General features: G+C 36.7%; 1 protein-coding gene across 9 annotated transcripts in view; it reads right to left on the bottom strand.

Moving 5' to 3' along the window:
* DOP1A (DOP1 leucine zipper like protein A) overlaps positions 1-14,178 on the bottom strand; it is a 119,308-nt gene that overhangs the window by 20,546 nt on the left and 84,584 nt on the right. For all 9 annotated transcript variants that reach the window (XR_003682068.2, XM_028496191.2, XM_028496185.2 and 6 more), the window contains 7 exons: positions 13,303-13,403; positions 11,642-11,901; positions 8,107-10,096; positions 7,153-7,264; positions 6,864-7,046; positions 5,329-5,454; positions 931-1,065 (listed from right to left, as the gene is read on the bottom strand). Coding sequence is in view for 8 of the 9 variants with exons in the window: in XM_028496191.2 (XP_028351992.1) it covers positions 931-1,065; positions 5,329-5,454; positions 6,864-7,046; positions 7,153-7,264; positions 8,107-10,096; positions 11,642-11,901; positions 13,303-13,403 (2,907 nt within the window). In the remaining variant the exon portion in view is untranslated. The remainder of the gene's footprint in view (positions 1-930; positions 1,066-5,328; positions 5,455-6,863; positions 7,047-7,152; positions 7,265-8,106; positions 10,097-11,641; positions 11,902-13,302; positions 13,404-14,178) is intronic.

Genomic DNA, 14,178 nt, shown 5'->3' with positions numbered 1-14,178 from the left:
GAGGGAAGAGATATGGGGACATATGTATATGTATAACTGATTCACTTTGTTATAAAGCAGAAACTAACACACCATTGTAAAGCAATTATACTCCAATAAAGATGTTAAAAAATAAATAAAATAAAATAAAAATAAACTCACAGCAGGAAAAAAAAAGTTAATGAGGACACACACACAAGTAGTACACTCTTCAGGCAATAGAAAAAATAATTTAATATTTTCAGATATGTGTAATAATTCTTTTAAGGAAGTGATTAGGTCTATTTTGCCTTGGCTTAAAATCTAATGTTTTCAGTTGGTAAATATTTTTTAAGAAAATAGGACCTCTTAGTGTTGCTGGAACAAAGCAAAAAAAGTAGAGAAGTCCATAACTTTATTAATTTGTAGACTTTTATGTCTGCCTAACTAGAGACAATGCATTGTGAATGTAGAGACTTCGTTATTCATTTTTTGGTAGCCCTTGCAAAGCACAGTTTGTACATGGTCAAGAAATGACACTGACTAGAACTGAGGTTATGGCAAAATGTGGGGAGTTTTCAGACTTTGAGACATTCATTCTGAAGAGAATGCAGTAAGAAGCTGTGAAAAAGGCAACGACTGAGGTAAACAGACCTTGGGCTCTGGCTTCTGTGCTCTTCCTTTACATGACCAGAAGAATTTCACCTAAGAATCTGGTCACCCAGCTCCTAACTGCCTTAGAGGTACATATGGAGAGCTATGAGCAGTGAACTGCTCTTCACTGGCCACAGGGAGGATCACAGCAGCAGGTCACGGCAGATACTGAGATTTGTTTTTATCAGGGCGATTCGAGGAACACATGCAGTCATTTCTGCAATCCTTTTAAATAAAAGGACGCATTGTACAAAAAATATCTTACCTACCAGGGTCATTTCTGAAATACAACTGTAAACAAATAAAAGTTCTTCTTACCTTGTCCTTGGCTATGGCTGGGGGCTGCTTTAAAACTTCTTTCACAGTCTGTATGACAGTTTCTGCTCTCATGACACTGATTGAACGAACCAGTTCTACTAGTAAAAGCTGTTCTTCACTGGCTGCAGGAATAACCTGGAGAACACATCATTGTATTCACTTACGTACGTGTATATTTAAGTCTTTTAAGACAAATCACAGAATTAAGAGAATATTTTATGGCCTCTTCTTTAGGTAAAATTTCTTTTTTTTATCAATATAATACCTGTACATCATTTCAAAAAATCAAATAGGACAAGAAGCCTTTTAAGACAAAATAGCAGTGCCCTCGCACTTCTCATGCCCCAAAGCAACAATGCTCAACTCTTAGCTCTTTTCTATCATTTCTGAGTAATATACACTGTTATTACTTTTCCTACTTCACAATATTTTCTTTAATTTTACACATCATCTACTGACTTCCTACTTTAGAAGACAAAGGTTTAGCTCTCTTACACTTTTCTCCTTATCCTCCCAACGTAGTTACATCATAACTTCATTTAAATCAACATCTAGGGTTCACATGACTACTTATGGTTATGCTGTGTATTATCACTGCATGACTTTTCTTGTACAACTTTTTATTTTCCCTAGAGTTAAAATGTTTTCTTTTGCCAATCTTTAAAATAGTTTTCATTATTCATTCCAATGATAAGGTTCAACGAGTCTAGATTAATAATTTGCCTCAAAGAAATATAATTGTTTTTAATTTAATTTTTTTAAGGATTTCCACAAAGAAACACTGGATATGATGAACCATGTATGCGCTTTCATTCATTTCAGAGTTGTTTATGATATGAAGAATTATTTATGCATATTTTGTATATAAATTTCCTCTTTTCACTAAAATCATGATGAAAAAAATAAAAGATGTATGGATAATTGTATATCAACCAGCAGATGGATGAAATAAATGAATATACATCAATGGAGAGGAATACAATGCCCGTATTCATACTATTTCATATGTAAATGTGTTTAAAAATCTGATAGTATATACAAGAAAACATGGTTATCATTAAGCAGTATGACTTCAGTTGGATTTTTCTACCTTTATAAAAAAAACTTCCTTAATTGTCACAATGTGTTTAATAGAAGTGTGTGCACACACACGTGCATATGTTTGCACTATTTTTGTTTGCTTGGTTTTCTCTATCACATGTTCATCCACAAACATGCCAAAGACGGTAAATGTCCTGTAACTGCGTATTCAAAAACATCAGATAATTAATCTCTCTACTTTCTACTTGGGTTGGTACTCTCTAGGCTTGCTATACAGTATCATCTTGATATCTCTCCTGTGACCATCAGTCTTAAAGATTCCCTTTCCTTTTCTTCTGTGTCAGAACTCCTATTTCTTGGATCCCATGTTGCCTTCTTTCTTGTTTTTTTCCTCCTCTGGTGGAGATACATCTTACAATAACTGAGAAAGGGTGAGTTGATCACAATTTTTTTGTTTTTTTGAGACATTTCATGGTCAAAACTCACTTGAGTGATAGTTTGGCTTGGTTAGAATTATAGATTGAAACTAATTTTCCCATCATAATTTCTAGTGCTGCTGTTGACAAGTCTTATCATTATTCCATTGAATATAACCAGTATTTTCTCTTTAGAAGATTGTCAGATCTCCTTTTTATCTTCAGTGTTTTGAAATTACTTGCTCATGTTTGTGTAGATAGATCTCTTTTTACAGTACCTGCAGAAACTCAATTCCTTCATTTCTGCGGAATTTCCTTGTACTCTTTCTTAGATACTTTTCTCCCCTCATTTTTTCTATTCCTTCTTTCTTCAAAAAGATATTGAGCCTCCGGTATCATTTCCCTAACTTTTAAATCTCTTTCACCTATTTTCCATATCTCTAAGTTTACATTCTATATTTGGTATTTATCTACTTTCACTTTCCAACCCTTATAACTGATTTTGTTTTGCTTCTGCTATAAAAACTGTTAACATTCAAGATAATTTAAAAATTTTGCAATAGTCTTTCTTATCATCTCTTCTTATTTCATGGATGCAATATGGTTTTATCTCTTGAAGGACATTACTATTATTTACATTTTCTTCTGTTACCTGCATTGTTTCTTTTGACTTTCTCTATTTAGTTGTTTCGGTCTTTGTCTAATTTTTTGAGACTTTCTTCATGTGACTTGGCTCTCTATCAATTTTAAATGTGAGTAATAATAATATAACTATATATATTTACAGAGTGCTTATTAAGTGCTGTGCATTGGTAAGTGCCATATATATATGTTTCCTTCTTCCCTTCCTCCCCCTCTCTCTCACTTTCTTTCTGATTCTCACAACCCCATGAAGTAGTATTCCTACCCTGAAGAAGTCATATAGTTAGTGAGTGGAGAAGTCAATATTTGAACCCCAGAGATCTGGTTTCAAAGTCTGTGCTCTTAACAACTATGCTACTATTGCCTTTCAAAAAGAAAGTAAAACGTGATGGGAACTCAAGCATTTGTGTGCAGGACTAATGGATAGGTGGGCCTTCCTGTGTGGTGATAGCAGCCTAGTTTGTTTTTGCTAGGAGACTCAAAAACTTCAGTAGCTATAGATCTTTTTTCTTGGTCAGGTCATTTTCCTAGAGAGGAATCCTCCACACTCCTACCTGAGGGACATAGTAGCTTCCTGCCATCTCACTGGGGTTAGGGTGAGTCCCATTTTTCAAAATGTAGACTTCCGAATGCTGGTTTCAGCATGAAGTCTAATTTCTACTTGTGTCAACCTTATGCCCTTGGGTTAAGAGCCCCTATTTTTTTAAATTAATTAATTAATTAATTTTTGGTTGCTTTGGGTCTTTGTTGCTGCGAGCAGGCTTTCTCTAGTTGTGGTGAGCGGGGGCTACTCTTCTTTGCGGTGCATGGGCTTCTCATTGCAGTGACTTCTCTTGTTGTGGAGCACGGGCTCTAGGCGTGTGGGCATCAGTAGTTGTGGTGCGTGGGCTCAGTAGTTGTGGCTTGCGGGTTCTAGAGTACAGGCTCCGTAGTTGTAGCGCATGGGTTTAGTTGCTCTGCAGCACGTGGGATCTTTCCGGACCAGGGCTCAAACCCATGTCCCCTGCATTGGCAGGGGGATTCTTAACCACTGCACCACAGGGTAAGCCCAAGAGCCTCTCCTGATAAACTCTTCACGTAGTAAACTTGACTCCAGTCTCCTGATGGGATAGGGTAAGAGAAGTGGGTGGTTGGTTGCTTGGGTTGGGAAAAAGGGATTTTAAAATTTTTTTACTCTCATTTTTGGGAAGGAAGCAGAGAAAAATGCATGTGTTCAATATGCCATATTAAACCACGTGTGCTTGACTGATTTTAAATAGTCTAGGATCTCAGTTCTGTCCAATGTAATATCGACTACTGAATCCTCACATGCAAAATGTCATATTAGTGGGAATGTTTATTTTTATTGCTTTAGAAATGTCAGCCTATATGTAATGTGAAATCAGAACAAAAATAACAGATTAGAAACCTTTAGCTGGACAAATCATATATCTTATGGGAACATAAATTATTTAATAGCCTTAGTATTCTAATGAGTTAGTATTTATATCCAATATAGAACACTTTTTTGAGCTTTTTTTTTTCAGATTAAAAAGTTTATCTATTAATTTCATTTAATTTTGGCTGCGTCAGGTCTTAGTGGCGGCACGTGGGATCTTTTCGTTGCGGCGCGCAGGCTTCTCTCTAGTCGTGGCGCATGGGTTTCTCTCTAGTTGTGGCGTGTGGGTTTCCCTCTAGTCGTGGTGCACGGGCTCCAGAGCATGTGGACTCTGTAGTTGTGGCATATGGGCTCTCTGGTTGTGGTGGGCGGGCTTAGTTGCCCCGTGGCATGTGGGATCTTAGTTCCCCAACCAGGGATCGAACCCGCATCCCATGCATTGGAAGGTGGATTCTTAACCACTGGACCACCAGTGAAGTCCCAGAACACTTTACTGAGCTTTCAAACCCACAAAGCAACAAAATTTTCACATACATAATCCAAAGACAATATATGAATTACATTACATTTAGAAATGATTTAAGCAGTTACATTGTAATGAAAAACTAGTCAAGATGAAAATTTCTCTCCATATTCTTGCTCTGTACCCTGAATGACTATCATTTAAAAAACACATTGTATTATATTACCATTTCTATGTAAAATACAGCTACAGTTTTAATATATTAATTACTTGCCTTCACATAAAATATCTTTTATATTTATTTAAGAAATTTAGGCAATATATCATTATCTAAACCTGTACACAAACTTGTTGCCTTTCCGCCACCCACCCTATCCCAGCCCCACTGCAACTAATGGAGAATTGAAAATCAGCATGTGCTCACCATATGCTTACCAAATGAAAAGACAAATACATACCTTGGTCCTAGTGGTGGTTTTGCTCTGTCTTCTTTCATTCCATACAAAGGCAATGGCAGCCATAAAGTGAACACCATGATTCATTGAAATGGGGCCTAATAATTCTAGGATCTGCTGTCTCAAGTTCTAAAAAAATTTAAGCAAATGACAAGTGAATTAAAAATTATGGAAGCATTAATAACTGGACTGCACTTTTAGTTTTTCTTGAAATAATATACAGAACTTGTATGTTTTACTACCTAAATAACGGTAGAGGAAACTTTAATAGTGTTAAGAGATGCAACCATGGTCATTTGAATTCAAAAGGAAAAAAAAAAACCCTATAATGGTTTAATGCAAACATCAGGACTTAAATAAAACTTTCTAATGATCTCTACCCTTCGCCCGCACTGCCCAGCGTGCTCCCACGACTCCCAGATCTAGGAAGTCAGGACTAGGAGCAAGGTTAGGTAATTGAGGGATATCAACTTGACAGCCTGCCATAGCATAACATGCTTTTAAACATTCACATAACTTCCCTCTAAATATAAAGTAGAAAATTTGGAAAATACCTAAGAGTATAAGAAGAAAAACACTTTTTAAAAATCAACCATTAACCTCGTCATCCTAAGATAATCACTCTTAACATGTGAATTTTCTTTATTGCTTTTTCTGCAGATAAATTCCTTTACATAATTAGAAATACAATATTTGTTCAGTTATGTAACATCCCTGTTTCACTAAACTTTTAAGCACTTTCCATCCACTAAGAATTCTTCAAAACCATGACATTAGTGGCTACATAATGTAACAATGAACAGATAATTTATTTAATCATTCCCTTATTGTTTAGGATCTCTTTTTCTGCCACTAAATAAGGCTATAATAAATATTTTATGTATATATTTACATAATTTTGATTACCTTAGAATTCATTACTAAAGTAGATTACTAGGTCAAAGACTAAGAAACTTAAAGATCTCTGTACATATTGCTAAACTGTTTTCCAGGAGAGATTTGCATATTAAAATGTCAGCTTGAAATGTCCTAAAAAAAGGAACAAAGTTATAACATGTATGAATGAACCTCAAAAATATTACGTCACATGAGAGAAGCTAGATACAAAAGACCAAATAATGTATAATTCCATTTACAGGAAATGGCCAGAAAAAGCAAATCGATGTAGAGAAAACAGATTAGTGGCTGACTGTGGTTAGGGATGGGAACCGAGGGGCTGCAGACGGGCATGAGGCATCTTTCTGCGGTGAGGGGTATGCTCAAACATTAGGTTGTGGTGACAGTACTACAGCTCTGTAGATTTACTAAAAACAAAACAAAAACAAACACAAACATTGAATTATATATGCTCAAAAAGGGTGAATTTTGTGTTATGTCATCTCAGTAAAATGGTTAAAAAATTACTTGATAACTAATTACACAATCCATGCAGAGTATCATAAATACTATTCAAATTATTCACAAATTCAGAACACAATCTTTGGGAGAGTCCTCAAATAGCCTCTTGAGCACCAAGGATGAAGTGTGAATTATCTAACCTTTGTGGCTCCAAGATTAATAGTGGTAACAGAGGCGGATGCAGCAATGGCTATCTTTTCCGAAGAATCGGCCTGATGCAGTACGCTCCAAAGCAGTGTCACAGAGGACATGATCATGTGAAGGATCGAGAGGATTCCACTGCGGGCTTCAAACAGGTGTTTCTGGTCTACACTGACCAAAAGCTATTAAAGTTGGGGGAAGAAAACGTATCACTTCTTGAGGTTTACAAATGGGACTTATTAGGCCTCATAATCTTTAAAAAGCAGTCAAATATTTGTGCAGTCTCACCTGGTGATACTGTGTAGTAGGGTCCAATAAACAGTAGTGGATAATGGCTGTGATCCCTTCCAAAAGGGTAAGAATCATATCTGGTGGAATAATTGATGCCATCCACAGAGGCCTGAAATAAAATGTATCCATTTGAACACAAGTTCTGTGAAAGAGAAGTTTGTGTTTTATCAGTAGCAAATGTCCAGCATGTGACAGGCACACAGTAAGTGCTCAATAATTATATAAATAAATAACTAAGTGAATAAATTAGGAGCTTTTATATCCTCATCTAATAAAATAAGTGAGTCACATTAAATGTACTAAAGTTCTTTTTGGATAATAAATTCTACACAAAATAAATACAGCCAGTAAATCTCTAGCAACCATGTAATGGCAGGCATATCAATATTAAAGGATACAGGCAGTTTTCTTATATTTTATATCTAGTACCTGAGATTATACAGGAGATAAACCAGACACTAGTCTATTAAACAACTGGATAATTTTGACAGATTAATTTTGAACATGGCCTGGGGATACAGATAAAATTCGCCACCAAACTATGAAAATCCTAAACGAGAAGTAAAATCAGATGGGAAAAGAATTATTTGTAATTTTAAATTAATTTTAGTGTGAAATTAATTTGCACTTAGATAAACATATCAGATAAAACCAGGGAAACCCTTTGCTGAGCTTTCTATTACTTTTGCCAGCTCTGTTAAGAGCATCAAAAATTAATTTCAGCTCTTAGGAGAAAAAAGTCCTGTTTCTATATTCCTTCTGTTTCTTCCACTCCTGATTCTTTTGTTGATACTCTTCCTCAATGTTCTTCTTTATGAAAATAAGATACTGTTTGTAACCTAATGATAACCACTAATTTACTTCCCCAAATTGCAGCTGACTTACTAGATGATTAAGCAGTAATATATGTAAAAAATGTTAATAATGACAAAATTAAAAATCAACCCTTACCTACTATCAGATAATCCTGTTTCATATTTGTACTGCTGAATTAGGTTATCTAGATTTCTGCAAAGCTGTAGTGTCACAGAAACAACCACTCTCTGTAGAACTTTTCCCATGTAAGGAAGAGTAGATGTGATTAAACCAATCCATTGCGGGTGCATCTTACAAGCACAGGGTTGATGTAAAGCTCGTATCACCGCACAGAGGAACATGCCTTGAGATGTGATTGGCTGGGCATGCAAATACCGAAGAGAAGTCATGGGCTGATGGGGACTGATGTGTTCCAGATCAGATACCACAAAATCAAAACCTGTTTCATTCTCTTCAGGGATCGTCATGACCCTGTGTTCTAGAACAATGAGCCTCTGAAGCACTTTAAGAAGCTGTGACTGGAGTGTGCTGCCATTGTCAAATTCATCTTCTGAGAAATTGATCAGGCTGTCCTCTGAGAAACCCTCTTCCACGGCAACCATGTTCTTACCTGCAATCTTTTCACTGTGCCATTTCTGTGCACTAAAGATAGATGACAGCAAACAGTGAAGAATCACTTTCTGAACTTTGCACTTAGACAACATATCAGAGATAAAACTAGGGAAACCTTTTGCGGAGCTTTCTATGACTTTTGCCAGCTCAGTAAAGAGGCGCGTCAAAATTTCAATGCTCATCATCTGCATGTTTCGGTTGCCTATTAAATCTTGAGACGTGACCTTGACATGAGTTGGGTAATGGCTACGCATATAATATAAGCAGAGGGAAATCAGGATTTCTATGTACATAGAACTCCGGAAGTTATGATTCGAGTCCACAGGAATGTGACTATAAAAATCTTTGCCCATAACAGAAATCCGGTGTCTGGCCAATAGATTCTGAAGCAGAGACAACTGAGGAGTATATGCATTATTTACACTAGTGGTTGAAATGGCATTTACAAAAGCAATGGGGTTAGTTTTCAAGATGGCCTTGATGGCAGAAAAAGCATACAGAGTCCTTGATGAATCATACAACTGGAGATACAAAAGCACATGCTGATAGAGTGGATGGATGTTGAAATTGGGAGATCTCCGTGATCCTGGAGAACCCATGTCACTCTCAATTTCAGAAATTTCTCCCTCTCCACAGCTATACCAGTTCTCTAAATCCAGACCATCACTAAAGAAAACACTGGTTTGTTTGAGTTTTTCATTTGAAGTTTTTTTCTTGTCATCATCCTTTTTTCTGGCAAGTTTTACTTTAGGTTTTGCTCCTGGTTGTTTACCTGACTCCTTAACAATTGTTTCTTTCTCTGAGACTTTTTCTGATAATTTTTCTTTGAAGCTGAACTGAATACTACTGTGACTTCTCTGTCTAGATCTGGTTTCTGTAGAAGCAACAGAAGAGTCATGGAAAATCTGTGTGGTTCCTGAAATACAAGGTGAGGAGCTATTTCTGGAGATTCCATTTGGCACACACTCACAGCCTTCCTCTGCAGACACAGACAAAAAGTGAGAATTTTCGTTACTCGGCAAAGCAATCTGACTCTGCTGAGCGGACTGATCTTCGCTTTTGATCATCTCCTCGCCCGGATCTACATCACTGTCCTTTGGGGGCATACCTTCAATTTCTAACTGAGATGGCACTGATGCAGATTCTGCTTCGAGGCCACTTACGACTTTACATATCAGGTCAAAGACTACCTGCTGAACATCATCATCTGGGGAGCCTGCATTTGGCATCTGGGAATCCTCTTGTGCATTCACGCTTTCAGGATCCACTTCGTAACTCAAGTTGTCCCCAGCAGAGGACTGAGAACATCCAGAGTCAGAACTCCGAAGTATTTCTATCTGTTGGTCTGGAAGATCAAAATCAGATACAACCATTGGAATTGTCTCACTGCTGGTACTTAGAAGGGACAGTCTGTCACTTAATGGATTAACAGTAAGACTGAAGTTCTCTATTTCATCCATGGTAAGCGTCTTTTCACCATTTCCTTTTGATGCAATGAGCTGTACTTGGCTTACTGGCACATGAGAAAAAGAGTAAAGGAAAAATGTAAAATATATTAAAATAACTGAAATGTAGACTGAACAAGATTTTTAATCATTACTTTCATTACCTCCTTATATTTTCCTATTAAAATACTTATTAATATGCTAGATTTTTTAAGTTAGAAAATTATGTAGATGACCATTAACTAGAATTTAATAATAGACAATTCAATACTAGAAGGCCTATTATTCAACTGAATTAAACAAAACAGCACATTTAACAGATAAAATATAAAACTTTGCCCTTATCCCCAAATACGACATCCTTTTAAAATCATTTAGTATATAGTTAATACATAAATACATAATCTTCTTTATTTTAATAAAATTCAACAAGCATTTATGAATTACCTAGTTTGAGTAAGGCCCTAAACCAGGACAGGAGGGTGAGGTAAGGAAAAGACATCACTGTTCTCTTTAAGAAGTTTAAAATTAGCAGGGCATCACAAACCTCCATTTCGGTACTTTTTGGGGGACATTCTTAAGAGAGGCTTAGTTCCATGCAAGCAATGCAAAATCAGATGCTTCAAATTTAGGAAAAGCATCATGACACCACAGGTGAGGTCTGAGAATGATCTCAGAGGACAGATGAGAATTCAGCTGACAGGCAGGAACTATGGCAGGCAAAGCGCTAACACAAGAGTTCTGGCAATAAGCAGGGCAGAGCATGTTCTTAGAAGATTCAGGGGAAGCAGTGGAAAGGTAGTTAGAGAAAGGAACCAAGGCTCTATAGAAACACACTAAAGATGAAGTAGGAGCACGACAGCTTAGTTCTAGCTTCACCGCTTGCCAGCTGTGGGACTCTGAGAAAGCCACAGCCTTCTAAGCATCAGCTTCCTGCTCGGTCAAATGACCTTTCATTACTGACCTCACGGGATTATTTGACAAGAGATACAAATGAAATATTGAGCCTTTTGTCCCTAAGGTATAATAATCTAAGGGGGCCATTATCAGTGTATTACAAAGGGTATCATTTGACAATTTGTGAAGTGTGGACTTTATTCTAGCAATAGAGAATATTTATCAAAGACTTACACTAGTCTCTGCACTAAACATGTCACAAACATTACTATATCTAACATTCACAATGAAGCCTTGAGAGGTGGGTATTATTACTCCTATTTTACAGATGAGGAAAATGATGCCTGAAATATAAAGTGCATTATAAGCTTACTAAAGATTCCCAGTGAAGTATCTACAGAGCCTTGCAGGGCCAGGATCACAAACTCTAAAGGTTATTTGTTAATACTGAAGAATGTTTCTGACCAGAGCTGGGCCAAGTCCTCCCCTGAAAGAAGCAACTGATAACAGAGATCCACGCCCCGTGATGGTCACTGATAAGGTACATACTGACACAGTCCACGTGAGCACTGCCAGTGCATGCGGAGGGCAGAAAACCAGCCCATGGAGAAATTCTCACGTCTGGTTCTCCTGACAAACACTGCTGTGTTCGCCTTCCATTTTATTTTAATAATTTAATTCTAAATAAAGTTGTTCTACTTCCGTGTGATATTCACCATTATTGCAGGAAAAGTTTTGCATGAAATGCTTGTCATTCTCTTCTCCGGGGTAACAGGGGGCCTTATTCCAATAGCGTTCTGCTTGTACCCGCTGCACGGAAACCCTCTGAGTTTTGGGATGAAGCAAGAGCAGTAGCAGTGGTTCCAAAACTCTTGCAATATCATGTCTTTGCAGGACTTGGTTCAGCCAGGCTTGCCCCACAGAGCTGGTGGAACCATCGAGACTGTTAAGGCTATCTAACATGATGAACAGTGACCTACAATAAACACCAATAATTAAAACAAAGAGCAAAATACCTACTTTAATTTTAACACTCTAACTTTTCTAAAATTAACCTTACTGTAAGTTGTGTTTCTTGCTTTGAATTAACTATTTTAAAGTAATCATACTTCAGAGTAACTGTGGACCACAGCATTTTAATAATCTTAATCCCCAGTCTCAGCAGACACAATAAGAAAGGAGAAATAGTTTTTTCTCTTTTCTCGTGTTTTTTGAAATTTCACAAGCATACATTACCTTTAAAAGATAAATACTAAAAAAACAGAAAAAAACGCCTTAGACAATTAGTCTTGTTTTAGCAACATCTTACTTTTCACATCACCAAATACTGCACCGTCTGCAAGTCAACGCTACTTTCATGTTGGTCTGTGCCCCTCGGCTCCCATCCTCTTTACCAGTTGAAGCGATGTGCTTAATTCAAGGAAAGACCTTCTGTGAAAGGTGTGGAGGTATAGTTTGGAATCAGACAACCCAAGATTCAAATCTGGGCCATCCACCTCACCTCGTGTATAATGATCTTGGGCAAATCACTTAACTTCACTGGGGCCTTCACCGCCTCACGTGATGAGGACAGGCGGTCATTAAATTACAGATGGTATTGGTAAAGTACCTAGGCCCAGGGCCCAGTTCATTACAGGGGTTCAACAGCAGACCGTTTTAAAATGGTGATGCTGCGTGAAAAACCACCAGCTGAAATAACTTCCAGTAGAGTCCACCTCTGATCCTGAGTGGGGCTTGAGCGTAGTGAGATTTGGGGCCACCTCTCTGAGACTTGCTGGTGAGACTGCTATCTATGCCAATGTACGTAAATTTACCTATAAATGGCATCTCCTTGGAAGTTACTGCAAATCTCATATTTGGGGTATGCGTCATCTATGTGGTCTAGACAAACTCTCAGGCAGTTAACTACAGATTTTTTTAATCCATGGAAGCGGTTTATCAGTTTTTTTGCTGTAGATTTTTAATAAGTCTGGTTCAGGCAGAAGACTGAGAATGATTACTAGAGAAACACTTATACAATCTACTGTTTGTACGAAATTTCACTGAATGTGAATATATATATAAACTCAAGAAGGCTGTATCTGTTGCTGTAACCCTGACACCTAGAATGGCTCCTGGCACACAGAAGTAACTTGATGAAGTCATCCAATGAAAGAAAGGGGCACTGGGTGCTCCAGAGCATGAAAGGTGAAAATCTGTTAGATAAATGAAAATGCCATACCTTTTAATACAGCTTAGATTTTAAAAAATAATTTATAAATTCTCTTTATAAAATCGCAAATTGCTCTCTCCTATCCCTGCTCTCTCTCCCCTACCGAAAGGCCAGGGGATTCAAGAAAAGAAACATTGAGATATCAGAATATAAAATGTAACGAACCTGTCAAAAGACCGTGCAAAAGATGAAGACTTATTTATATGGAGGTCCCTTGTTAGATGCCAAAGAACTGCAAATTTTGCATGTGCTTCCATCCTTATTTTCTGAGGATGAATATGAGAGATTATTTTATTATCCTTTGAAGGTATTAAGTGATTTTAGTATAATCAAAGTAGTTATTTAAGACAGAGTACTATGTTGTATTATGTTCAATGTTCACAGAACTCCAACACACGATGAAATAAGCTGTGTTTTTTATGGAAGCAGAAAAGTGGAAAATACTTAAATATACAAAGAAATATTAAACCTAAAGGATCATCTCATGCTGCCACATAAGTTATTATTTAGTTTAGGTAAGCAGTTTACTAGATTATTTTATAACAGGGGATGGAAAAACCTAATAATGTGCATGTTATGATATTCTGAGGATAGGAAGCACTTTCCCCCTCATTTTAATATATAAATACACAGTAGTCAAAACCAATTTTATGGCACTATATACTTTGCTTTTGCTCCCAGAAATTACATGTTAATCCCAAATGAATTTATCATCACTTACAAAGCTGGTTTATTAAAAATTTTAAGGACCTAAAAAAATTATTTCTACAAGAAAAATATTACATCACTTTTGGGATTATTTGGAAAAGATTAACTGTTAAGATAACAATGGATAGAATAATGTAAAAATAAATTATCTAGAAAGACCAGTATTTGGTATTAGATAATGAAAATGTGTTAATGGAAATCACGTAGAAATTGTTCTTCGATTGAAAGAATCAATATTGTGAAAATGACTATATTACCCAAAGCAATCTACAGATTCAATGTAATCCTTACCAAATTACCAATGGCATTTTTTACAGAACTAGAACAAAAAAT

This window comes from Physeter macrocephalus, chromosome 11, assembly GCF_002837175.3.
Source record: "Physeter macrocephalus isolate SW-GA chromosome 11, ASM283717v5, whole genome shotgun sequence".
NCBI classification, from domain to species: Eukaryota; Metazoa; Chordata; class Mammalia; order Artiodactyla; family Physeteridae; genus Physeter; species Physeter macrocephalus.
Note: the sequence above shows the minus strand (reverse complement) of the source record. Positions and strands in the feature narration are given on the sequence as shown.